At 40.5% G+C, this 12,581-nt stretch overlaps 1 protein-coding gene across 2 annotated transcripts in view; it reads left to right on the top strand.

The window, feature by feature from the left end:
- GAD1 (glutamate decarboxylase 1) overlaps positions 1-12,581 on the top strand; it is a 64,291-nt gene that overhangs the window by 24,785 nt on the left and 26,925 nt on the right. For both annotated transcript variants that reach the window (XM_067471599.1, XM_067471603.1), the window contains exon 6: positions 8,102-8,192. In XM_067471599.1, the coding sequence (XP_067327700.1) occupies positions 8,102-8,192 (91 nt within the window). The remainder of the gene's footprint in view (positions 1-8,101; positions 8,193-12,581) is intronic.

Genomic DNA, 12,581 nt, shown 5'->3' with positions numbered 1-12,581 from the left:
CCAAATACTGTACTTTGCGTGTCTGTATGTTGACATTCTGTTTGGCCAGGTCTTTGAGGGGCAGGGGGAGGGTTGTCAAGATGAAACTGGGAGTGTTTAAAATATGCTGTGCAATAACAAATAGTAAATTCTAGGGAAAGTCCATCAGAACTCTCTAACCCAGTGGTTCTCAGCCTGGGGTCCCCAGATGTTTTTGGCCTTCAACTCCCAGAAATCCTAACAGCTGGTAAACTGGCTGGGATTTCTGGGAGTTGTAGGCCAAAAACATCTGGGGACCCACAGGTTGAGAACCACTGCTCTACCCTTTGTCGTCCCACCCTTCTTCTGCAATGCCCAAGACTTTTCTCAGGGTATTTATCACACCCTGAAGTAGATTTTGAGGATCAGTGGGATGAGGGTGGGGGAATTCCAACTGTTTCAAGATCTGCTGATGAAAGTGGGTCTATCAATTGAATGATCCTCTGTTTGCAATGTTATGTAACACTGATTTACATAACACAGTGGAGTTAACTTTTGAGTAAATATACTTTTTGTGTGTGTCAGGAGTGACGAGAAACTGCAAGTCGCTTCTGATGTAAGAGAATTGGCTGTCTGCAAGGAGATGTCTGCCCAGGAGATGTCTGGATGTTTTACCATCTTGTGGGAGGCTTTTCTCATGTCCCGCTTGAGAAGCTGGAGCTGACAGATGAGAGCTCACCCCACTCTCCAGATTCGAACCGCCAAGGCACAAGGCTTTAACCCATCGTACCACGGGGGGCTCAAATATACTATTACTAGGGGTATATCAGCATGGATCAAGCAGTCCCTTCCTTCTTTTCCAACAATATTTGTGGCCTTCAGCTGAAAACTGAGAACTCTTGACCTGTTTAGTAAATTGTCACAATAGCCATTCAGGAAGTAGTTAGTGTGTTGGCCAGAGACCCGGGATTGTGTCCAAGGAATGGCTACATAGAAGCTGAATGGAGGGAACCCACAAATAATCAGTCTGAAAGCAAACCAACCAAACCTTACCCAACTGAGAAAGTGACTTTTTCATATTGACTGTCAATACGATCAGCTTTTGTGTTCTATGTTAGATGATACATATGGAAAAACAGTCTCCCTAAAAAACATATTTGGCAAAGATTCAGTTTCTCTGGTAATTCCGCTTCCATTTAACTACGTCACTACTGCTGTAGAACAGTTATCAGCAACACAGAGTGCATACTCCCATCCATTTTTTAAACCATCCACTCTACTCTTCCTGTGCCCCCCGGGGGTGCAATGGGTTAAACCCTTGTGCTGACAGGACTGCTGACCGAAAGGTGGTTTGAATCTGGAGAGCAGGGTGAGCTCCGTCTGTCAGCTCCAGCTTTTTGGGTAAAGAGTTGTACGATTGTGGCCTTAATTCTAACTTTGTGCCATTCAAGTGACCATGTTTTCCCCTTTGTTTAGGAAATATATAAAAATGTTATCAATGGAAAATGTGACTACATTCAATGATTTAAAATCAAGGATGGGAGAGCCAATTTTAAATCACACTGGTTTGACTCTGTCCCTGCTGCTGCAGTCCTGTGCTTAGGAAGCATGCTGTCTGATTTCTCTGCCACTCCGCTCCGCCAGTGACTCCTGCCTTATTGCTCACAGTAGGCAGACCTCTAGGCAGTTCTGTTTGTCACTCAAATGGGCATTTTGCAGCATTGGGTGTAGACAGCTTAGCCATACACACTTGAAAAGTCGTAATCTTTCTCACTTGATGAAATGCAGGCCGCCTGTATCTCGAGGGAACAATATCATTAGGTAAATGAGGGCGTAAATGACACTGAATTTGCAGTTTTTCTTCTTTATGTTCCCAAGACAGTTAATGCCAAAAAACAAAGAAAAGAAAGGGGTGACTGCAAGTCTTGGGATCATTAATACTTGCAGTCCTACTGATAACTCATTATGCAAGGCAAGTTCCCTGCTTCCAGGCCATTCCAGAGTACCAGACATAAGACATCAAATATAATTTCCACAGTCATTTCTCCCATTCTTTAATGAGCGAGGATGGGTATTCTGAGATGGACTTGCTTTGAAAGAGCCTTTAATGTTTAAGTTGTGGGTGAGGAGGTTTTTTGAAATGTTTTTAGACTATACTGTTAGGAAAAACTCTGAACATGAAATCTGTTCCTGGCTCTCCCATGAAAGGTTATTTCCTTTTCTGGAGAGCTGGGCTTGTGACTCGGGGTTGTCAAGTGAACATTCAATAGAATATTCATTTAACTTGAAGCCAGAACTGTATGTTGATATATTGTTGAAGGCTTTCATGGCCGGAATCACTGGGTTGTTGTAGGTTTTTTCGGGCTATATGGCCATGTTCTAGAGGAATTCTCTCCTGACATTTCGCCTGCATCTATGGCAAGCATCCTCAGAGGTAGTGAGATCTGTTGGAATTAGAAAAATGGGTTTATATATCTGTGGAATGACCAGGGTGGGACAAAGAACTCTTGTCTGCTGGAGCTAGGTGTGAACGTTTCAACTAACCACCTTGATTAGCATTTGATGGCCTGGCAATTGTTTGGTGTGGCTTGTTGGTGCCTGGGGCAATCTTTTTTTGAGAGGTGATTAGATGTCCTTGATTGTTTCCTCTCTGTTGTTTTGCTGTTGTAATTTTAGACTTTTTAAATACTGGTAGCCAGATTTTGTTCATTTTCATGGTTTCCTCCTTTCTGTTGAAATTGTCCACATGCTTGTGGATTTCAATGGCTTCTCTGTGTAGTCCGACATGGTGATTGTTAGAGTGTTTGTTGATAGAGACAGAAAAGCAGCTATAGAGACAGACAGACTTGGGCCCCTTCCACACGGCTGAATAAAACCCCACATTTTCTTCTTTGAACTGGAATATGTCAGTATGGACTCAGATAACCCAGTTATCTGAGTCCAAAGATTTTCTGCCTTGATATTCTGGGTTATATGGCAGTGTGGAAGGGCCTTTGGTTGACTTAATCCACTCTTGTTTTTAGAATTATGCTGGCATTTCCAGGCAGTGATATTTTTTTCCCCTTTTAAGGGCTGCTCTTTCAGTTTAGATAATTATTTGTGATATTTCAGCACAATAACTTGTAATTACCAGGTGCTGAGGACAAACCATAGAAAATAGTTTTGGTCAGTAGAGTTACAGTTTTTCCTTGCCACTGTTGGGGGAAAAATCCCCAGAACATTAAACTGGTTATTAGATGGACATTTGGTTTGGTTAGCAAAGCAATTCCTTTAAAAAAATAATTTTCATTGCACCCATATGGGAGGAAAATATGATCAGATAAGCATTTTTTAAAAATTCAAATTTTACAAGGATTTTTAAAAAGCTATATTATGAGAGTATGTAACAGAGAGATAGAAAATCTGAACAGGGGTTTGGAGTGCTGCACAAATAAATGTGACTTGGGGAAGAATGTTGCAATTCCACAATCAAAACTGGATTTGCTATTAGACACAGTGAGATCTTGGCCTCAGGCAGGGAATTTTGAGAGTCATAAAGGGCATGTAATTTGGAAATTATTCACTCGGAGCTTGAGGGGTGTTGGGAGTCTGTCTAACATCAGCCAAGGAGCAACAGGAAATGGATGCCGGAGTAGATCCCACAGACGACTGGCAGAGCAAATCTGCATCATCCGTGGTCCAGGTTAGGAAGACTCAACAACTCAGACTTGAGTGGTGCAACAGTAGCTGCACAATGCTGACTTCTGACTGCACAAAATACCAACCAGCAGTTTTTCATTTTCAAGGAAATCTCTACCCTCTGGAGTAGTGGCTACTACACTTACTGTGTGTTGGCATTCAAGTTGCTGAATGGGGTCCTTTTAGGGATTTATGTCACTATAAACTGTAATGATCCCCAAAAGATGAATTGCAATATTGTATAATGCTAGTGTTCTCAGGAGGGGAGCAGAGACATAGCTACATCTCTGGGATGTTCGTATAAATCAATGGTTCCCAACCTTTGGTCCTTCAGTTATTTTGGGCTTCAGCTCCCAGAAATCTCAGCCAGTTTACCAGCTGTTAGGAATTGTGGGAGCCGGTCCAAAACACCTGGAGGTTGGGAACCACTGGTATAAATGGAGTGAACAGCATGGTCATCATACAAGACCCTGTAGTGCATTGTGCACCAGAATGCTTCATAACTCCACTCATGTGACAGGAACAGCAAGATACACATAGTAACAATTCATATGTTGGGTTGCTGTGAGTTTTCTGGGCTGTATGGCCATGTTCCAGAAGCATTCTCTCCCGACGTTTTGCCCACATCTATGGCAGGTTAGGAACAAGGCTACAGCATCATAAAGAGGCAAGATTTCAGCTACCATCTGGAAGTACCATAATAAATAAGCTTATTGATATATGTTGACTGAAATGCCATCACACGCTCATGTTTGACTCCTTCACTCTGATCTGACAAAGTAGTCATTTGTTCAATCAATGACTTTGTTTATATCCTGCCAGTTTCCCAAGATGAAACTCAAGGCAGCAGAGTGAAGGACATTGGGAAAGGACAGCAAATGGGCGATTATCTATCTTAATGCCACATTTTTGTCTATATGGAATCTTATGCATCAAGATGTCTTGGGGAATCTCCAGTTATGCTATGGATTTTAATGGAGAAAGGAACATAATTATATTTTAATATCCCATTTTTCACAATATTAATTTTATTGTGTAGCTCTTTTTTGAAGAATGAGTGCATTTTGGCATGACTGGAATGCTAACGTAGAATAGCAGTTGGGTCTCCTGAAAAATCTACTTTCACTTAAGTTGAGAAAAAAACACTGAGTAGTGATTCAGATTATTAGTATAGCTTCTTTTGGTTGGTGAGAGGAGAGGTGTTGCATTTGACTTTAATAGGAGTATTACATAGTGTGACTATGTTTCTTCTCTGCTTCTGGGTGTTGGACTTTTCTGGTTTAGATCTCCACCAGCATTAGATGAGCTAATGAGAGTCCAGATTGTAGTAGTGACTATATATATATATATACACACATATATATACATACACACACACACACACACACACACACACACACACACACACATACACACACACACACACACACACACTTTGCTGAATGGGGATTAATTATAGCCCATTGGTTGAAGATTAGCATTGAAAGTTACTTTTAAAATACATGAAATGGTTCCACATTTTTCTGATTAACATGAGATTGCAATTGGAGGGACATAGTTACAACCAGCGTGATGATAAATGTAAATTTGTTTCTTATTTGTTGCACATGGCATTTCTCTAATAGGAAAGATCTTGTCTTTTTTATGAGTGCTTGATGCACTGTGTTTTATATGTGAGAGGAGTGCTGTTCATCTCCAGCACAGCTCATTTGTTGCTATTGTGTTTGGCATGATTGTTACTGAGGCAAATCTTGCATATTGAGATTCTGGCTTGATGAATGACCCAAACATCTGTTGGATATTCCCTATGGTGGAATTAAAGAGGTGTGTACTGCTGAGTGGGATGGATAATTGGTAAAGAGTCAGCACCTGACGAGAGAACTAGTTTCAAATCCATGTTTAGCCACAAAGCACTTTTGGTGACCTTGAGTTACTGACTTCCCTGTATAGTCTATTTAAGAGGAATATTGTAAGAATAATAGTATAGAGGAAGGGCTATGGTGGCGCAGCAAGTTAAATTGCTAAGCTGCAGAACTTACTGACTGGAAGGTCAGCAGTTCAAATCCACAGGACTGGGTGAGCTCCCTTTGTTAGGCCCAGCTTCTGCCAACGTAGCAGTCCGAAAACATGCAAATGTGAGTAGATCAATAGGTATCAGCGGGAAGGTAATGGCACTCCATACAGTCATGCTGGCCACATGACCTTGGAGGTATCTATGGACAACACCAGCTCTTCGGCTTAGAAATGGAGGTGAGCACCAACTTCCAGAGTCAGACACAACTGGACTTAATGTCAATGGGAAACCTTTGCCTTAGAATCATAGAGTTAGAAGAGTCCAACCCTTTGCCAAGAACTAGGAAAATCACATCCAAAGTACCCCGACAGCTGGCCATCCAGCCTTTGTTCAAAAGTCCCCAAAGAAGGAGTCTTTAATTCCACAGATGTTGCCTTAAAGTGGATGAAACTTAGGTTCATCTAATGACAAATGAAATTATCACAACAACCCATAGCCACATAAAATATATCCTTCTATTTGTGGTGTCTATCCTTCCTTTATAGCTATAATGCATCCCTGTGCTTAAAAATAGGACTATTATTTTGAATGTATCGTTCCTAATCCACTACCTCATTGAGCAATTGTTTAACAGAGTGGAGAATCCCAGACTCATATACTGATTATTTCAGGTCACTGATAATACCAGGCTAATATGGCGTTACTTGTTCTCTACTCACCTTTCCTATGCTAATCACTAGGACGGCAGTAGAGACAGAAGTGCAGAAACCTGACTTCCACATTATCCCATTGAGTGTTCAGACCGAGTCATGGTTAAAGCCAAGTATAGAGAGTTTATCTCAAGACTAACTTTTATACTTTTGAAAGACAGACAGACAGACAGAAAGAGCATGGGTGTATATTTTGACCAGTGCAGTTTTGATGAAAATGGCAACTTTTTAAAAAGCAATGTCCATAAGAAGTATGTATATGCTCATTTCAACAACTTCACAAATGCACAGTTGCCTTGCATGGAAACTCCAAAATTCTTGTTTTTCCTGATAGAATACAACAGCAAAGGATACGACAATGGATGTTGCCACACTTGTCAGTATTTCTGAATATAATAAAATATATTTATAATTCAAAATACATGGGTCAGCGGTCTAAAAAGGAAGTGGAAAATCCCAGAGCTGCTTCTGTTGCTTTCTAATCCATCTCCATAAGTTTCAATGAAACTGGGGGAAGGATAAGGGTTAATTTATGTGCAAAGGACTACTAATATAAATATATGGTGCCTTATTCTCCCACCCTATTCATTCCTCATTCATATAAATTACATGTGAATGTAAACGCAATTGGAGAGGAGCAAATAAATGTATAGAATTAGCTATTCTTCTCACTCTCCTCTGTACCTAAATGAGAGACCTGTTTCCTACTTGTAAATATGGACAGCAACAACAAAAATACGATTTCTTTTTATGCAGCAGAACCCAGGAAATCATGTTGTTTTTGACAGAATAGCAGTGGGAAGATGTGGTCCGCCAATTGTGGTTAGACTTCAGCTAATCAGCAAAACCAGTGGTGAAGAATGCTGGGAGGTATAGTTCAACAAAATCCAGATGGCAACATAGTTCCTACATCTGGGATGGGATTGTCAGACTTTTGAGATAAATGGCATAGATGACAATGTGAATTACTGAGGCCTTTAGGTCTGGCTACATGGAGAGTCACTCACTTATAGGCCCAGAAACTCTGTACAATAGCAGAGTTACTTGACTGAGCCTGTGCTGTGTGTGGAGTGTAGCTGTAGGCTGTTAGAGCTGTGAAGAGTGGATGAAGAAGCTGAGATAGTGTGTATTGTGTTTATATAGCTTTTAGACATGGGCAACCCATGGTTCTAAATGGTTCTAAAGTACTTAGAAAACTAGTGGGCGCTGGTGCTCTGCTTCTGTGATGTTGCTAAAGTTCTGGTGGTGAAAATTTCAGAACTCTTAACAAAACTTTCAAAATTTCATTATTATGTCGTTATTGGTGATTTTTATGACAGAACCAATTATACTGTCATTTATAATGAAATTTTGAAAGTTTCGTTAGAGTTCTGAAATTTTCACCACCAGAACTTTAGCGACACTTTAGAAGCAAAGCACCAGCACCTTCTAGTTTTCTAAGTACTTTAGAACCATTTAGAACCATGGATTGCCCATGCCTAATAGCTTTGTATATATCTCTTCTGAAGCAACTGAAGATGAAGCCTTCCTGTATTCTAGCAGTGAAAGAATATCTGTGTGTGGACTCTTTCTTACACCGTGAAGTTCCTGCATTGCTGAGGGGAATCTGGAGCCTAGCTGGTTCATGGTTTGGGGACACTTCCAGTACTCTACTGAGGTAGAGGAAAATATTTGACAGGGATAATATGAAACATTTTTTAAAAACAGACAAACCTTACAGTGGTGTTATTCATCTTTCTAGGTCATCCTCGATTTTTCAACCAGCTTTCTACAGGGCTTGATATCATCGGCTTGGCTGGAGAATGGCTGACATCTACTGCTAATACGAACATGTAAGCACTCTCTTGGTTTTCTCTGTTTTACATGTGTCCATCACCCCACTCCCACAAAGCACCTTGGCAAGCCCAGTGGTACACTGAGGGGCAGATATGGGTGGAAGTGACCTTGGATACCACTCAATGCCTGAGCCAAGCTACTCATACTTGAGATGATTCATAATTCCTGTGACCGGCAAACAGGACTGTCTGGATGCATTTGCTGCCCATGATGAAGAGCAAGGTCACCACCATCCCACACTCCATTCCTTGATCAGGAGCAAACTGCATAGGTGGCTGAATTTTGTTCCCATGCTATCAATGGGATAGTACCTTCATCTACACCAGTGGTTCCCAACCTTTGGTCCTCCAGGTGTTTTAGTCTTCAACATCCAGAAATCCCAGCCAGTTTGCCAGCTGTTGGAAATTGTGGGACTTGAAGTCTGAGGACCCAAGGTTGGGAACCACCGATCTACACCATTCACAGCTGTGTCTGGGGAAACAGCCAAGGAGTTGATGTAGAAATTTGCCATTGACTACTTACTTGTCTTCCTCAGCATGCACCACCTGAGGCAACTGCCTCACTCTTCCGTAATGGCTAGGCTATGAATTCAAGCAATGAAAGATGGCCTTTGTTATTGTCAAACAGCAGATGGCTTTCCAGCTTTTGTTCATTTGAACTTTCTTCAGGGAAAAACATTACTTAAGTCTGCCAAGAACAAACAAAGGACAAGACAAATTGGTGCACTTGGCTTTTTTCCTCCTCCTCTTGTGGGGCGGGGCATGGATAGATTCTGTTCTAAATAAAGTGAAAGATGATTAAAGCTTGCTAGCTATATAGACACATTAATTAGTGAGTTTACTTTGATGATAAGTAGCCTTGAGGTTACAATGGAGTAAGTTCTAGAATCACTGGATACCTGGGATGGAGGATTGGAGGGAAAAGGAAAACCAGCAGACCAAAATAACTATAGCACTATGAATACTTACAAATGAGGCATTTATTGTAAGTTACCCTGCTCATGGACCTTTACCAGGAATCCATCTTAAAACCTCCATATGTTCTCCTGTTGTTGCTGCTTCACAGTTTTTTTTCCTGACCAAAAGAAAAATTGTTAAAGTTGAAATGATGTGAAAATATGCACAATGCATTTTGATTCGGAGCACCAAAAGTCCTCAGTCTAAAAGAACCCAAATGGCAATTGAGACAGCATAACAACTACAAAGTGCTCACCCTGAGCCCATTACAAATGATCAAGTAAGCTGATCTACTTCTAGAGACTATTCATGATTCCATAAAGAAGCCTATTCCACACATTTTGAGGAGAACTCCTTCCTTAAGCAGATACAAAGTCTGCAGTCATTAGCATCCATGTGCCATATGTCCAGGTGCTCACAGTTGGCCTCTGACGGTCTTCATGACTGTTCTGAGAATTCTCCTGGATCACATCATTGGGTCACATAAGACATTATTCACAACACTGAAGCTAATTTTAGAACAGATGATGCCTGGAAGTATGAGTTTTAAAACTAGATATCTTTTAAATAGATCACAACAAACATGAAATACAAAAGGAGCAAGAAAATAAAACGACACAGCAACATCATGATGATGATGATGATGATGATGATGATGATGATAGAGAAACTAAGCACTGAGTTCAATAGGAGTAGGATTCTATTTTAGGATATTGTTTTTATTGCTTGTTACTATAGAAACAGATTATAAGATGCAAAATGGTACTGGCAGGGGTATAATGTAATCACTGTGAATATTCTGATGGCCCTGCTTTCAAACAGTGTAAAGGAGACTAGCATGGTGTAGTGGTTTGAGTGCCGAACTAGGACTTTGGGGGACCAGAGTTTTAATCCCCTCTCATCCATGTAAACCTAGTGAGTGACCGTGAGCAATTCACACCCTCTCAGCTCAGAGGGGGGGGGGAAAGGCACACCCCTTCTGAACAAATCTTTCCAAGAAAGATCCAGGATAGGTTAGTGTAAAGAAGCGCTAATCCCACTAGAATGCCACCAAAAATTATGTGAGGAAGTATTAATCTTCTTTAATGCCACCAATATTCTGTGAGGAACCTTCTTTTAAATATCAATTAAGCTGCCACCGATATGTTTAGAGACGCTGGTTTATGTCTCTGTTTATCTTTAGTTGTGTTGTGAGGTGACTTTGGTAGTGTGGAATGCACCAAGCATAAAAGCAATGGAGGAGGCAGGTTTGAAATACAAAGAGAACAAGTTTTATTGTTAACAGAACGTAATTGTTGCAGTTTTGAGAATTTGAACTTGGCACAAGGCTTGATGTTACAAAATGGCTGGTTTGAGTTACATACAGGCTTCTAATGTTACAATTCTACAAACTCCTTCTTTAGTGAAGTGCTTATACTACTTCAGAGTTCCCTATTGTGAATATCCACACTGTTTGCCCTATACTCGGAACAAACCACTGATCACCAGTCTTTCCTTACTGGCAATCCTTAAAACCCCCTCTGTTAGATTCTTTTAACCTAAGCAATCTAACAAGGTAACACCTTCAGCTCTCTTGCTGAAGAAATATTCACAAATTCTAAGAACTACTGAATTCTCACAGCTTCACAACACTCTGAACCTCTTCCCCGGGTCTCATCCACCGGACTAAACTACTTTCCCCAGAGTCCTTTCTTGACTCTGCTATTTCCCAGAGCCCTTAACTGGCTCTGCTCTTCTCCGGGTCTCATCCACCGGACTGAAGCTTAACTGCCACTTTCAAACCTTTTTCTCCTTAAGCTCCGCCCACCTCCTCTGCTGCCTTGTCTTATCACCATGGCAACCTATCACTCACAGCTAGGCCATGGCAATAAATGTAATACATAAATACAGATTCAACACAGTACATTAAACACTCTATAATAAACATTATAAATACAGTTTAAACACATTATAAATAACACTTTATAATGAACACATCTCTACATCACCATAAATCAGAAATGATGTAAAGCCACACAACAACAAACAACAAAAGGGCAGAATGGTGAGGATGTGGGTGAATGATATCTTCATCAGTAGATTTCATAATTCAATAGCAGAACATTACAAACTGTGTGTTGTGACACAGTAGTGTGTCAGCTGCAGAGTGCAGGTATGTTGTGTAAATGCAACAAGAAACCTCTGAGTCTATGTGAAATAAGTAAGAAATCATGTATTTTTAAGAATATCAGTGCAAGATTTTCATGTATCCCCATACATTTCATTATTACAGTTTATCTCTTGTCCGTATATTTTATAAGAGGCTGGTTTAACCTCAGGTAAAACTGAATTATTGTGTTGCAAAATGACGCATGTCTGAAAAGTGTGTCATCAAAATGAAATGTTTGGAAAACTTATATAGGTAGCCCTTATTATTGCTCAATATTGGAGCACATTGTGGGGGAAATTTAAAATCAAGTTCAAGGTGATGGCTGATACTGGTCAGTGACAAAAACAGCTGCTATTAAAAAAAGAAGAATCCAGCACACAAGTGCGAGACAGGCCTTGGGGCATTTTGAAATTGTGTATTGATTTACATGGGCTTTAAAAAGTGTGGCATGACAGGATTACAAATACTCATCAGAAATCAGGAGGCAGGGTTTCTATTTCAGAATGCTATTGGACACATGTGTGAGAGAGGGGGAAGGGAGAGATGGCTGCGTTTATAAATCTCCAGATGGAATAGGATGTGCATGGCTGGTGTGATAAGAGCAACACACACTGGAGTATCACCTACAAGTCACAAAGGAATGACTCTGTCCCTTGCAGCTGCATCTACTGATAATGCACTGCTGAGCAGGAATGGTGATTAGCACAGTGGAAGACCATATGTGCTTATACAGTGAGCTTAGCAACAGAGACGCACATATTTGACTTGTCGAAAAACCACTGGGAATGTTTCCCAGTCACCAGCAACCCCAATATATAACTAGGATATCATTTTGCTTGACTTTTATTATTTCACTTCACTGTGCACATTGTCTCTGATTTTGCACCTGAATTGATGCACACAAGGCAGAGATGCCTTTATCCTCCTTGAAGAGGCCTTCCATGCACAGAAGCATCTCTGGATTTGAACCATTTTCAACCTATTGAAATGTTCTAGTAGTGCCTTTTAGAAATGCTGCCCACCGAGCATAAACAATAGGAGCATCTAAGAAATGTTGGTTAACTTTGTGATTGCATTTGTTTCCATTGCTAAAAGGCTTGTTCATTGTATGCTTCATCAAACTGCTTTATTTCATGTTTTATTTTTCAGCATCTTATGCATTTTGGTACTTACTTTGGTATTCATTTTGATGCTCGGCATTCTATCTTTTTGCCTCTTTGAGACTCCCTACAATGGAATGGGGTGAAAGCAATGAGTTTGGAATTGAATTGAATATAGAC

This window comes from Anolis sagrei, chromosome 1 (assembly GCF_037176765.1).
Source record: "Anolis sagrei isolate rAnoSag1 chromosome 1, rAnoSag1.mat, whole genome shotgun sequence".
Taxonomy (NCBI): Eukaryota; Metazoa; Chordata; class Lepidosauria; order Squamata; family Dactyloidae; genus Anolis; species Anolis sagrei.
This window is presented reverse-complemented; position numbering and strand designations above follow the sequence as displayed.